This window comes from Montipora capricornis, chromosome 9 (genome assembly GCF_036669925.1).
Source record: "Montipora capricornis isolate CH-2021 chromosome 9, ASM3666992v2, whole genome shotgun sequence".
Taxonomy (NCBI): Eukaryota; Metazoa; Cnidaria; class Anthozoa; order Scleractinia; family Acroporidae; genus Montipora; species Montipora capricornis.
The window spans coordinates 49,474,761-49,489,760 of NC_090891.1; the positions used below are offsets into that span (position 1 = coordinate 49,474,761).

Consider the following 15,000-nt stretch of genomic DNA (forward strand, 5'->3'; position numbering starts at 1 on the left):
GATTTTGAAAGCGTGTTCGCTTAACACCTAACTGACAAAATTTTGAGCTTTGCGTTTTATCCAAAGGCTGTTTATTTTGAGTGTAAGTTTTGGATTTCATGGTCCGCCATTACTCACGTTCAAAACTGGCCGATTGGACCTCAGAGGGTTGGATCTAGAGAAAATGACGTCATTTACTCACTAGCTTAAAATTTCAGCGTGTAAACGCAATTTATTATATATGCAAAACACGGGTTGAAAAGTCTGAAAGCCCGAAACTCCCGTGCGTACACACGCATTGCATTCTTAAACTAGTGAGTGTTTGACGTAATTTTCTCCTCAACCCAGCTCTCTCAAGATTTTAAAGTTAGTAATGGCGGACCAATAAATAAGAAAATTCCAGCTAAAATAAACAGGTGTCTTTTTAAAATCAGAACTTAAAACTTGGGTGAGTTAGTGTTTAGTTAACATAGTTTTGAAATCCAAAGGAAAAACAAAATTTTTTTTTGGTCGTAGTACCACTTTAAGGCCTATACAAACCCAAAGGATGGGGAACGCAAAAAAAAAATGGGGAATCATTTTTCCGATCAAATAACGCGGAAAACCGTGGGAAGAGAGTTAAGGACGGTGCCTACTATTGTTATTGCGCATACGTTCTGCGCATCCCGAGATACTCGAATTTCCTATGTGTGGTCCTTATAGACCGTATTCATAAATGGCGGTCAAGACATTATTCTTTTGTCTTTGTGATAATCATCCTAACTAGCCTCACTTTGGAGCAAAAATTCTTTTGAATTTTGCTCGTGTTTACGAGGCTAGTTAGGATGATTAGCATAAAGACAAAAGAATAATTACTTCGCCGCCATTTATGAATACGGTCTATTAACACAAAGAGATTTTTGCGCGGTTCAAAAGTATGCGGAGAAATCAGAAGTTAGCAAGTGATCTTGGTATCCAAAAAGAAAATTGGGGGTAACCACGCATTTTTCCGAGATAATTCAGCTTCAATTTGTAAAAGAACGCCATACATTGCTTTGTATTTTAAAGCTCTTTACAAATATTGTTGATCAAGTATCTTCGAAAAATGCGTGGTTACCCTCAATTTTCTTTTTGAATTTCAATAACACTTGTTAAGATCTGCTTTTAACGCATATTCAGCAACCGCGCAAAAATAGCTTTGAATTAGTAGGCACCGTCCTTAATCCTATTTATAGCTCTAAACCTCACAATGCTCTGTAACATTTACATTGTAATTCCTGTTTCCTTTGACAGAAAAGTTGGTACCAACTGTAAAAACATTTTGATGTTTTCTTAGTTTAATGTGTGCGTGTCCTGCCCCAGCATTTATAGGTTTTCTATATGCCGGTGTAAATATTATGTAACACTAATTATTACAATTTTTTTGGTTTCATATCTATGATGTAAATGTATGACATATTTTACTGTATTATAGATGTAAGATTTTGTGGTTGAGATACAGGTGTAATTTTAATTAAAATACATTTCAAGATACATTTTACTTTAATTGCTTTACTGTTTTATTATATCAGTAAAGCGCTTACTACAATGGCCCCTTTGCAGGTTGGTGATCACATGGAACAAAAACCGCCATACCGGAACGCAAATTGCGCACTGGGACATCGAAAACAAAGCAAGTTAATCTAAATTTTCTTTGCTTTAGATGCCCCAGTAGGCAATTTGCGTGCCAGTATGGCGGTTTTTTTACCATGTGATCACTAACCTGCAAAGGGCCCATTGGTGTATATGAACTATACTACATTAATATACTGAAATTGCATGACCCGTAGGGCGACTGCAATAGGCCATTTCCGAGTTCACGTCATAAGTGCGAAGTTTTTATGATAGCAATTACTTCTACTTTAAATATGAATGAAAACTAATTTACATAAGAAAAACGTCACACTTAGACTCGCTTTGACGAGGAGAAAGACATGAACTCGGAAATAGCCTATTTGAGAACTTTCAAAACATCACGAGTGACCATAAAACACAAAATGCACTCGCGTTCACACGACTTTTTTATTTATTATATACTCAACAAAATTACTCCATGGCTATGTTTCCATAGCAACTTCCGTATTGCACTCTATAAGCAATTCTCGGTTTTCACATGACGTCACGGCGGCCATGTTGGTGTCCCGACCCAATCCTCTGGGAATTATTAGGGAATCGTTTTCTTTTGTTTTCGTTGAAAAACATGGTTGCTGATCACGTGATTGAACAACAACAATCCAACAATTAATGCATTCTTAATTGACCAATCAGAAACGCGATATTCTGTTGAGCACATATTAACAAGATGACTACTGTGTAAGCAAATCTCTACGAGAACACGGGGACAATAACGTTGCATGTTGATTAAAGTAGAATTTAAACATGCTTATGACGACGACGACTGAAAACTATATGCAATGTTGATAAAGAAAAAAACAATGAAAATGGTAGAGCAGGGTTAAAACTCGAGCTAAACTTTTCCAGAATCAGTAAAAAATGCTTCCCTTTTTGTTCCCACAGAATCGGTCAATACTGCGGAGAAGGTACTAGTCGGGTGAGTATCAGAGAGAAAGAAAAAGCCGGAGGCGAACGAAAATGTGCAAGGAAAGAGACGGCTTGGTTCAGTCAATACTTACTTGTGAACTGCATGATCTGATTTGATAAGTCTGCTTGGATCTCCCTGAAAACGTATAAAAGTCGTTTAATGACCACTGGACGAGTTAAATCCACGTCAAAACAAGGGCCAATATGATTTAAGTTAGTTTAGACACTTGACGTGGCTCAAACCAATTTCATCACTTTCAAGAAACCGTACTATTAGAAAGAGAGAGTGTAAAACACTGTATCACCTAATAGCTATGATACGGTCCTACGTAAAACATCAATTATTTGTCAACAAAATGCGCTCAATATTGTGACGGAATACATTGGTTAACATAGCAATAGAAGTTCCATCTAAAAACGTCCGATTATGTGTCTCAATTGAAACTCTTTGCAAAGTTAAAACAAATCTCAGTCAGGAGAGGAATCAGTGTCACCTTCACACTGGGAATTAAAGAAAGCTCTGAATCCGCTTCACCCAAGTTTTTTAACTTTTAGAGAGTTTCACCATCATACATAATCTGGTGCCGGATTACTTCCCGGAAATGAACGAATTTGTTTTGTAGATAAAAGTTTAAAAAGATAAATTATATGGTCTTTTAAGATCGCTTTTCTGTTGCTAAGGTGACCTGTTAAGTCACAAAAAATGAGCGCATCTTGTTAAGCTATACTTAGTATTTCACATGGTGCCACAACGTTGCGTTACGTGAAACAGTAGCGACCTCCAGATTGGAGTAGTAGGACGACAACGAGTACGAGTTGCCACTTCTGAGCACGCGCATTTTGAAAAGTTCCGTTCTTTACACGTAATGCACGTGCCCAGTACTCGTAGTTGTTCTAGTACTCCAATCTCAAGGTCACTGTAGTTACAGAGTTATTCCTTTTACAAAGACAGTCTCGTGAAATTGTTGAAACTAGTTTGAGCCACCTTATCATGATACAATGTTGTGACACGTTTTCAATAGACCATATTCTTATATTCTCAGTATTGGACTAGAACTACAATGCTTGCAATGGAGGCTAATGCGGGGGAATATAATAAATGGTATTTGCATTCAATTGCAAAAAGAGTTGAGACAATCACTGTTGATAACCGTACAGTGCGTGGCATTCAAGTCAGCGCATCCCAGACCCCCATCCCCCCGAACAAACGTTTTCCCATCTCCACTTGGCATTCAAACTTAAGGGTTTCAACATTGAAAAGAGGGGAAGGGGAAGGAGGGGCGTTAGGACTTTTCTTTTGAACTGGAAAAGGGATTTTAGGAAGAAGAGGTGAATTTTCGAGTCAGTGTCTCAAACTTTATGCAAATGATTGTAGTTCCAGTCCAATACTGTGAATACGAATATGCTCTATTCCACGTTTATTCTTTTCTGAGTGATTCTTAGCTGAGTGATTTAGCTTGTTAGATCAATTTTTTCAAACATGTTCAAACTGATGGTGAAATGAGGTCCTGTGATCAGTAAAGGAATTAACTTTATATTGGTCTCAATTACGTTTAAGGAAATTAAAACAATAGTGCACAACGAAATGGAGAAGACAAACGTACATGTTCAGCTTCAACTTCTTGGATCTCCTGCATCAGAGTTTTGAAAAAGGTTCTTCGAAATCTGAGAAATAAATCGTATGGTTTTGATCAGGAAGCAGCGGGCTAAATTCAGCCACAAATGTTGGCTACATTATTATTCGTCTGAGTCGAATTGTAGAGCACTAATTAATGCCATTCGCACTTTTTGTACAAATCAGAAGTGAGAATTCCTTCTTCAAACTCTTATCGCTAGATGCGGAATGGCTGTCAATTAAACCCGCACAGTAAACCACAGACGTTTCTTTAGAGACTGTGGTGCTGCGTCGGTGGGAAAGTGGAACAAAGTAGTGGGTTTATCAACTGAGTTGATATGGTAAATTGACTACCGAGAAACTACCATCAAGGCAAAGAATGGCGAGGAAATAAAATCTGTGAACAATTTCAAATCACTCGGTGGATGGCTTGAAAGCTCTGAAAAACTCTTTGAAGTCCGAAAGGCTCTGGCATGGTCAGCTTGTCAAAGGTTGAGGAGAATATGGAAATAAAATTTCATGGCCTCTGTAGAATATATCCTGCTTTATGGAAGCGAGATATGGACAGTCACGAAAGCTATGGAGAAGAAATTAGATGGATGTTATACCAAAATGTGACGTATGGTATTAAATGTGTCTTGGCAAGATAAATTGACCAACAAGGAATTATATGGAAATTTACCACCAGTATCATCAAAAGTGGGTTTCCGAAGGTTGAAACTAGCCGGTCATTGTGTCAGACAACCAGAGGAAGTAGCTTCTAAAATAGTACTTTGGCAGCCAATGAGCGGACGTATGAACGCCGGAAGACGAGCTGTTACCTATATAGACCGACCTGAAAAGCGATACCAGCTTGGAAAGTACGGAAGAAATGAATGTTGGCTCTTACAAAGGCGCTAAAAAGGACACAACAGTAAGGGACACTTACATTTTGTAAAGAAGATCCATTAGAAGAGTTATTACGGGTATGATGCAGAGAGAAATCCAAAACACGACACTCGAGTATATCATTCGGTCCTACAAACAAAATACAAACAAAGAGTCACCGATGAGTCTGACACAGACAATTATGTATCACCAGCAAACGGCCTATTTGGACTGCAAAAACCCGAAAAACGGCAAACAAAACAAGCGTCTTATTTGTAAGTGACCTTCAGTTCACTAGTAGTATCCCGATCTTCTTATAGTTTTGCCTATGCGCGAGCCGTCAATATTTCGTGGTATTGCCGTCTCACTTTTGCGGCCTGTGATTGGTTCTTATGTAGAAATTGACGTCGTTGCACTGAATTGGGTTGCTGACGTACGCAAACAAATACGTTTCGCAGGTAGAAAGAATTGAAATTTCAATCAGGCGCCGGTTGATTAGTTCACAGTTTTATTTATCCTTTATAAATGAAAGATCGCGATACAAAACTAATTGCGATTTTGAGACGGCAATACCACATTATATCGACGGCTAGTTGGGAGAAAATATATTCCATATTGGGCTTCGCAACTCCTCCTTCGCAAAAGCCTCAATATCCACTTGAAAATTCTCCTGACTGACCTACATTTATTCTCTTATGCTATTAAATGGGCCGAGGATTTGCTAAAAGACAAAAACTTCCGTCTGGTGATCATTTTATGAATTCTCATAACCTTTTCTCCTGATTACGTAATGATCTTGTCAGAAGAAATTTGATGTTGGTCACTCTTGCATGGGACTAATGGGTTAACACTGTATTTCAGGTTTCGTCATCCGCTTATTTTAAAGCGCCGGTCTTTTAGTATGTTCTTAAGATATCTAATACCAAAATGATTCTGACAATTGATGAGCTAAAACTTCTTCCTTCTTAAGATACAGATGGAATAGCCCACTTCCGATATATTAAAATTGATTCCTTAACAAAAGGCATCATCTCGAGGCTAAACTCATACAAATCCTTATATTTATTCCCCAGAGCCTCGAGATGATGTCTTTTTTTAGGACTGGATTTTAATATATCGAAATGCGTTTATTGTGACACACGAGAAACGGGCTCCTAATCTTCTCTTATCGACGCAAGCATAAGTTCAAGCAACATAAGCAGAGGCAACAACTTTCAGCCTCTCTTCTCTAACAAAAGGTAACTATAATCAAATCGCTACTACTTTTGCGAATATAGGACCCATAATCCACTGGCTCTGAGATAATCTAATAAGCAAGGGAGTTCAAAGGAAAGTATACCTGTCCTATCATATCGGGAGCGATGTAGAGCGCCACGTTTGGAACACAGTATATTAACAAGAAAATAAACCAGCTGGCCATGCTTCCCCATATAGCCACGTGACAAAGCTGTAATGAAGAACAATCAAATGAGAAGCACATCGCAATGGCAGCGCCTGTTGCATACGATTATATACAAGGACCGAAAAGTCAATCTAACCACAGTTAGATTTCACGTTACGTCATGGCTGCCATGTTCGTCCACCAGAACTCACCATTGTTATCCACGTCTCTAGAGATTGGTTGATTTCCCGGTGATACTACTTGTGACAAAAAAATCTGAAAGGTGCTGAAGACTTTCCTTCTACTATTAGCATAAGATAACGTAATTTTAAAAAGCCTTTCTGTATTTTCACTATCCTCCTACAACAATTTTCAATGACGACCTCACTCAAAATATCGTTTAAATGTAGATATAATGGAGTGCAAAGGAAATAAATACCGCTACCAACCCGCTAACGGTTCCACTCACCCAATTCCAAGTGTCCAGTTCCATTCCTGCTTTTAGACATACCGTTATAACGACCAGCTGTAAAATGAAGGCAGTGCGAAAGAAAACATGAACTGTCAAAAGTAATTACGCGAATGCGGTTGCCACGCTAAATGATTGGCTGAATAATTTCGCGCCACTTTATCCACCAATAAAAAGCAAGTTAAAGTCAAATGAGCGCTGGCACCAGCAAATATTCCCACGCTCAGAGTAAGTTTCAGGAAATTGCTTTGAATGTTTCAACGTTTCAACCCTTATGGGTTTCTGATTGAAGATTACTCATGTTGGGTAATCGACCCTTCGTGCAGCTGGACCGGAGGTATTTGAAGGATAAAATCTGATCAACGTAAGCCGAATAAGCTTTTATCAAAGAAGATGAAACATACCGTGTAAACTACATTTCCTAAGAACCACTGTCCAACCACGATTCCATCACTAAATGGAGCCTCTAAAATGACGAAGATAAGAACAAAAAAGTCAACCGTTGTGTTGCGAGCGTTCAAACGCTGAAGTTGCTGCTGCACTAAAACAAACCACGTCACAGGGAATTTCACTATGTCAAGTTGGGTAGAAGATTAAGGATGCTTTGTGCATCGTGACGCTTATTGAAATCCGCATGCATCTAATTAGGGGCTATGATTTCTGGCGGGGGGGGAGGGGGCAAGGGTTTGCTGTTTTCTGGTCAATACAGCAAAGGAAGTTAATCGGTCTATCACCTGCCGTTGCTGGTCTCATTTTATTCCATCTGCAAAGACTGCATCTGTATCGTTTTAAGGCAGGATACATTGTTTTTTTAAGTCTTGATTCTCAAACAACCCTATGAGATGGTGTAACTGGTGCAGAGAGCATCCCTTTTCTTGTACATATTATATTTATGCGAGTGTAAGATGTGGAATGAGAGTTCGCAGAAAGTATCCCATGTGTAACAGTCTCAGTTCCACAAACTGCGTCGTTTTTCTCTCTTTGATGCCCGGCGGAGAAACGAGTTGTCGCTCACTCACTCGGCTGTCAGCAATAAGCCGCTTTCGATTTAGACAACCCGACGCCTTTTATTCAAGGACCCTTTCACATTCCAATATGTCTACATAATATTTTGAATACGGTCTTTGATAAAACGAAAACAAAGAAAACCTTTTCATTTCATTTATGCATTAAGTCCCTTACACAGGTCGATCTCCGAGGGAGAGTGAGCGTAACTGAAATTATTAAAAACTAGATTATTGGAAAATGCAATTCTATGTTTCGATTGGCTTAGCCATCATGGTATATGAGCTATTATACCATTCTCGACAAATATCAGTAACTGCACGCATCAGTTTTCTTGTATTTCCAAAATGAAGTAGGAAAAATTTATCCATAATTTGTGACCATTTCTAATAATCCAAGGATATAATTGCATTATTAGCACTTAGCTGCGATACCTTAATAACGATATACAACCCACCCTATCTTGCGCTCCGCAAGGTCTGATAAATGGCAGATTGAAACGACAGCCGCTGAAAACACATCTACGACTGCACGCTATGACATACGTACCGTGCTTCAACATAAAACAGGGCAAATAGAACAACAGAAGAGAGTGGTAAACTGATGCTGCGATCCACATCCAAAATACCTACAACCAACCAAAAGATACTAAGTATTTCAGTGATCACAACAAACGAAAGCATTGCAAGGGTGTTGTTTACTCCGGCGATCAGTTCACGCTACGTTTCGCTGGAACAGAACGCAAAGCTTTTGTAATTCTTGGCATAGCAAAATGGCCATTCTTTCCTAAACAAGCACTTATGTCCAGAAATGCAAATACTTAGCTACAAGCCCAATTTTGACATTCGGCAACAAGACGTGTCCCTTTTAAGTCCAAGCCTTTGCTACCTAGGAGCAGGCGTAGTTCAGTTGGATAGTGCGCGGCCTTCTGAGCAAGAGGTCCCCGGTTCGATCCTCGGTGACTTCAAAGTGTCTTTCGACTTTCCTCTGGTCCGTGTAGCTATAGAGCGTTTTCACTCACGTGACTAAAATGGATGCTAATTTAACGAAACAAAAGAAGCTATTTGCATAGAACATAAACATAGAATTTAAATCCCAGAGGATTAGTTTGGAACACCAACATGGCTGCCGTGACGTCACGTGAAAACGCTCTATAGATTCAAATACCTGTAAAACGGAGCACTGACAGAGGGAGGGGGGTAAAGGGTGCACCGTCAGCTTCCATTGATACCAGTTTCGTAACTGAAGGAACTAACGACGTTAAATAAAGTGCCTTAACCTTCACCTTTACCTATTTCCAACAATAAGGTATTGAAGCGTAAAGGTTAGCGTTGTTTTTAGTTTAGGGTAAATGCAGCTGTTTATCCTTACTCGAGGAGCAACATTTGGGGGACACTTTGTGATGTTAAACTCCTACTATGATCAAAAAATCAGTTCCTTTTTTTTTTCTTCAGATTTTGAAAGCGTGTTTGCTTAACACCTAACTGGAAGAATTTTGAGCTTTGAGTTTTATCCAAAGGCTGTATTTTTGGATTTCACGGTCCGCCATTACTATCGTTCAAAACTGACCGATTGGACCTCAGAGGGTTGGAACTAGGGATAATGACGTCCTTTACTCACTAGCTTAAAATTTCCGACTGTAAACGAAATTTATTATATATGCAAAACATGGGCTCTCTCGAGATTTTGGTCGTAGTAGCACTTTAATTGTCTGAATTCCTAGACACGAGAGAAGAACAGCAAGGGGACACTTCGTGACGCTTATTGAAATCCGCGTGCATCTAATTAGGAGCATTTTTGGACATATCTGATTAAAAAATATGGTAGGAATTTTTTTCATAGGGAAAGCACTGGTAACCATCCCTTGTGAACACAAGACTTATGTCACCTCAACCTCGTTCTCAGAGTCTCTCCTCAATGCCTCCTTCGTCGTTGAGGAGTCAGAAAAGAAACACCCTTGGAACGAGATTGGTGTCATCTGAGGAAAATTTCAACTCGGTGCCTTTTGGAACATATGCAAAAGTGACAAAAGACGTTACCTTGCTGTTGTAAATCTCAGCATTTTGTGACGCTTTGTACAGCTTTGGGTATTTCAGCATGCTATCAGAAGATACCGTGCGATCAAACAAGCCGATGGCCAGCGGTGGAACTGAAGTGAAAACCTAAAATGCAAAGACACCAAAACGAGTTAAAATGCACCCAAAATCCATGGAAGAAAGAAGTGAAAGGGGGATGCATAGATTCCCACGCAGAAGGAAGAGTTCCTAAAGTCGACCTTCATTAAAGGAATGAATGCTGGAAAGCGTTTTCATTCCGGTTTGTAGCATTCTTATCTCGAGCTGGCTCCTTTAGCCCTCGTGGTTATTCCGGGCAGCTCGTACTATACTGTTGTTGTTGTAGCTGTTGCTCTGTCCATCAGGAACTCGGCATGAGTCACACTCCATTTGTGTAGTTGCGTTGATTTGACGCTTGGCAAGCCGTGGTAGGAATGAAAGCACTTGGTCAGAGCCTTCCTTCACCCAGTATTCTCATCTGTTTGAGCTTAACAGTTTTTTGGGACTCAGGGGCGAACTGTTTGTTTATTTTCCATTTTTATTTGGGTTGGGGGAAGGCGAGTTAGGTGATTTCTTTTTGGGATTATTTTGGTGTCCATCATTTTTCAAGAGTCCTCTGCCTTTGCACTTACTCGTGCCTATACTGTAACAACTTTCGCTTCTAGCAAACCAAAACTTACCACATTGTAGATTCCAATACACCACTTGTCAAACAAGATTTGACCAGAAAAACCATTGTCAAGAGCAAACCAAAGCTACAAAACACAAAGATATTGATTACTCGATCAAATAAACACTCCAAGCAGAAAAATTTTATATATAATATGCCACAATGTGAGCGATCAAAAATTTGTTAAGAGTGAAGATTATTCTACCACCAATTTTCCCGCAACAACAACGCGGGAATTCTAAATAAGCAAGGAATTTGAAATACTTTGCATTATAAGTTCATTTACGTGGTGCTAGACTTACTTACCTCGATCACATAAAGACAAACATTCTTGTAAAATGAATAAAGGATGAGTTTGGCTAAACGTTGGTAACTCCATGCTCCATGAACAAACAGCAGTTTGTTCAAATAACGAAACTGCGGACAAGATGAAACAAAGAGTTTGCGGTTATGAAGGTGTTGAGTTACCAAAGTTGCTTTTCGAAAATGGCTTCAAAGCAAAAGCAAGGAACCAGGAAGAGCAAGAGTTGCAACCCTACGACACCGCCTGTTAGGAACCTCAAAATATAACTTTGCTTTATCATAAGTCTTTGGCGATTATTCCATCTCGTTCATGTCCCACAATGTAGGCGATATATCTTAAAAATAATTCAGTACGAGCGGTTTCAAAGTGTAAATAGAGAATGAAAGATTCTCCGTTGCATGCTCACGTTGTCGTCAAAACCTAAAATTTCGTGATATTTCACGTCGTTGTTATGCAGAGTAACGCAAACACATGTGCTAACATGCGTGCCGCACGTGCAGCACGACCTTTTTTTCCCCTTTTAACCAATGAAATCATTGTTTTGTGTGGCGTTCTTGCTGACGACTGCGTCGTAGACCTTAAAGTCCCTATTTACTCGCATCAGTGATCAGCATCCACATCTTGACACCAGGTCCCAGTTGTTCAAAGGGTGGATACCTCTATCCACTGGATAACTCAACTGGTTTTGCTAGTGTTTATCCGCTGGATAGTGATTTATCCGGTGGATAGCGTTATCCACCTTTTGAACAAACGAGCCCAGGCCCGGGTTGCTCGAAGCATAGATAGCGCTAACCAGCGTTAAATACCATGGAAACCTATCGGTTTTGACACCTTTTAACCAACGGTTAGCGCTAACCAGGCTTGGAGGAACCGGCCCCAGATGGTTACCAGCCGCGGCGCCGTCAAGTCACTAAATATTGGGATACCTGTGCGATAGCGTAATCCGAGGCGCTGGCTGCCTGCAGACCTTCAACTCCACTGATCCCCACACCGACATGTGCCGCCTGCAACGACAATAATTAAGTTACGACTGGAGAGAAGACCTTTTAAAACATGACAAGAAAACATGCAGGGATAGCCATCTGAAAATAAAAGACCGTTCTCTGACAAACCGTGCCTGAGTAATTACGCTAACTAATAAACCGACCTTAATTCGCTGGCGAAGCAGAGAAATGTAACTTGTTCAAAGCGCGTGAACGGCGCTATAGCCTGTGGCATTCGCGAGTTTTGTCTAATTTTATGCCACAACGAAAGCAAGATAATTCTAAATTAATTTAGAATCTGACCTGAATCATTCCAACATCATTAGCTCCATCGCCAATAGCGAGAGTAATGGCGTCCTTAACGTGCTGTTTAACAAGCTTCACCACTTGCGCCTTCTGCAAAGGAGAAACCCTGAAAATAAAACAAACAACATATTGTAAATTGAAAACTTAAGTAAATCTCTCAGGTCCAACGATGGGTTCTTGGCGAACTGTGTCGCTCAAACATTTAAGTGAATAAAAGAATAAAATTCAAAGATTCAACTCCAAAGTAATAGAGAAATTTATTACTTTTCCGATTGTAATCGCATGACCCGACAGCCTGCCTAGCTGGCGGGATTATTGACACGGGAGGCACCACGCGATCTCAGGACGTAATTTGGAGGACTGGGAAGAAAAAGTCCCTATACCACAATCGCGCGCGGCCTTAGGTGTTGTTTCCAAATTTCCGGCAGTATTTCCATCGCCAAAACTCAACAGATCATTTCGTGTCTCCCGCGTTTCCTGTTACTGAATAAACATTCAAGTAGAACCGACAAGATCTAACCTCGCCTCTGCCATGCTGAATTCCAAAATAACATTCAAGGCCGCGCGCGGTTGTGGGATACGGCGTTAAAATAGGCCTTATTCACGATAGCAGCCATGTTGGTTTTCACATTGTCATGCAAATTAGCCATGTGTTATTTTGGGGGGGCAAACATTAGAAAAAAGACAAATTGCGGAAAATCGGCTCGTCGAAATATTGAAATAACATTGCTAAAAGTACATTTTAGAATTTAGAATTACCGTAAGTACCTTTTGTAATAATATTATATTTTTGATTGCCTTTGACATTTTGACTTTTTACTTTGTTATCTCCTCATTTTTCACTGACAAAAACATCGACGTAACTTGTGTAATCATTTTATTTTACTACTTAGGTGAGAAACATTCAATGAACGCGAAAAAAATCATCTATTTGGCAAATCTGTTCGTTGTAATCTCTCGCAATTGTGTTGTTTGCCCCTTTGCCCCCTCAGAAGTGTGTAGCTAATTTGCATGATCATAGCAAATCCAAAATGGAGGCCATCGTGAATAAAGTCTATTTTCTCCCCATTCCTCCGAATTACGTCACCAGATCACCTGGCAGTTAACGAGTGGCAAAGCCGCACGGAGAATGGGGAGAGGAGCTGTGCCCCTCCCCATTCCCCGCTCGTCATTTGCCTCCCGCCAGTTACGTATGTTATAAACGCAGAAAGGCACTACGGAAAATATACGCAAAGTTCACCAACCTGCAACAGATGACAGCTTTACAACTTAGCGCCAGATCCAAGAAACTTAACTTAAGTTCGTCTGACAAGCCATGCAATAAGGTCTATTTGAAAAAAAAAAACTTTTAGAATGTTACTTTAGCACATTAATATCTTCATTATTTAGGACGCAAAACCTTTCGCGTACTTGAATTCTAACGTGATGTATAGACAGTCATTCTGTCAGAAAAAGAAAAGTCAATCGTTAAATTACCAAAGAATCAGATCATACCTTGCCTGTGATGATCAAGCCCAAGTCATCCTGAAAGAAAACATAAGAACTTTAACAAGGACACGGAATTACGCGAGCCTTTACAGCCATTACAGTGCTGGAAGATAAGTGGACATTAAAACGCTTTAACGCCCACCACGCAAGGGTTAGGATACTAGTCGGTAGCTACTTTCTTTCTTCAGTACAATACCGGTATTAATTATTCTGATTAAACAAATAGTTCAAATAGGTCCTTTTCGATATATTAAAATTCAGCTTGAAAGAGAGGTTTAGAGGACAAGGACGAAGAAAAGTGACAAAATGAGAAGATAAGCAAGAAGAACAAAGAAATAAACAAACCGGTTATTGCAATGTGCATGTATTTTTGTGACTTGTAATAGAGTTGTAACTTTTATCTTGTCTGCGTCTGTGGCTATATCTAAGGGCCATGCATATCAGCCTTTGGCTGCTATTTCAATAGAGTAGGTATGTATGTAGGCCTTATGAGTCTTTCATTATTAGGGCAGAGTTCGGCTTACCCTTATTGCAGGCGGATGCTTCTGGGCTGATACTCGGCCAATATCTCTCAGATGCTCATTTAGCCATTCGCGTGTACCCTGATGATGAATACAATACAATTAGCAGAAAATTAAAGTAAGTAACGATCAACATGCACACATATTGGAGCTAGTAGTAAGGACAACTCACATCATGGGTTTCTTCTCCACAAATAAGAAGCTTCATCTTCGCAGTGAGCAAGCGACAAGCATACCCTACAACAGAAGGAAATATATCACACATCAGAACGTGGCGTTTGTTCTCTCCTACGCGTTATGCAATGATTTAGCGAGTCAACAAAAAGCTATCATTTTATAACAAGTGGACTGCGTTACCGATGTTGATAGCAGTCTCTTGCTTGTCACCAGTCAAAACCCAAATCTTGATATCAGCGTCTGCGAGGGCAGCAATGCTTTCTGGAACACCCTACACAAAAAACACAGAATATAATCACACCAGAAGAGGTTTAGCACCCACCTCACCTACCCTCTCCTCACAAAAATGAAAATAAAATAAAATAACGACAACTACATCAAACAAAAAGGAAGAGTATGTAATTGGGAAAAGGAGGCGCACCACGTATTTGCACGCTCATGCTAACCGCTCGCTGGATTTTTCTTGGATACCTCCTATTTAAAAACTACCACAATTTAACCCTTCAAGTCCGAAGCGAGACAAACACCAATTTTTTTTCCTCACTTTATTTCTACAAAATGAACACGAACGGTTTCAAGAATTCACCAAGTCATCCGTGAGGAGAATACAGTTTGATCCTTC

General features: G+C 39.8%; 1 protein-coding gene across 3 annotated transcripts in view; it reads right to left on the reverse strand.

Moving 5' to 3' along the window:
- LOC138017849 (phospholipid-transporting ATPase IA-like) overlaps nt 1-15,000 on the reverse strand; it is a 59,243-nt gene that overhangs the window by 3,872 nt on the left and 40,371 nt on the right. For all 3 annotated transcript variants that reach the window (XM_068864834.1, XM_068864835.1, XM_068864836.1), the window contains 17 exons: nt 14,559-14,649; nt 14,374-14,438; nt 14,205-14,282; nt 13,687-13,716; nt 13,437-13,519; nt 12,190-12,298; nt 11,830-11,907; nt 10,906-11,016; nt 10,610-10,684; nt 9,915-10,037; nt 8,425-8,503; nt 7,275-7,336; nt 6,871-6,927; nt 6,360-6,467; nt 5,082-5,170; nt 4,143-4,203; nt 2,631-2,674 (listed from right to left, as the gene is read on the reverse strand). In XM_068864834.1, coding sequence (XP_068720935.1) covers nt 2,631-2,674; nt 4,143-4,203; nt 5,082-5,170; nt 6,360-6,467; nt 6,871-6,927; nt 7,275-7,336; nt 8,425-8,503; nt 9,915-10,037; nt 10,610-10,684; nt 10,906-11,016; nt 11,830-11,907; nt 12,190-12,298; nt 13,437-13,519; nt 13,687-13,716; nt 14,205-14,282; nt 14,374-14,438; nt 14,559-14,649 — 1,343 coding nt within the window. The remainder of the gene's footprint in view (nt 1-2,630; nt 2,675-4,142; nt 4,204-5,081; nt 5,171-6,359; nt 6,468-6,870; nt 6,928-7,274; nt 7,337-8,424; nt 8,504-9,914; nt 10,038-10,609; nt 10,685-10,905; nt 11,017-11,829; nt 11,908-12,189; nt 12,299-13,436; nt 13,520-13,686; nt 13,717-14,204; nt 14,283-14,373; nt 14,439-14,558; nt 14,650-15,000) is intronic.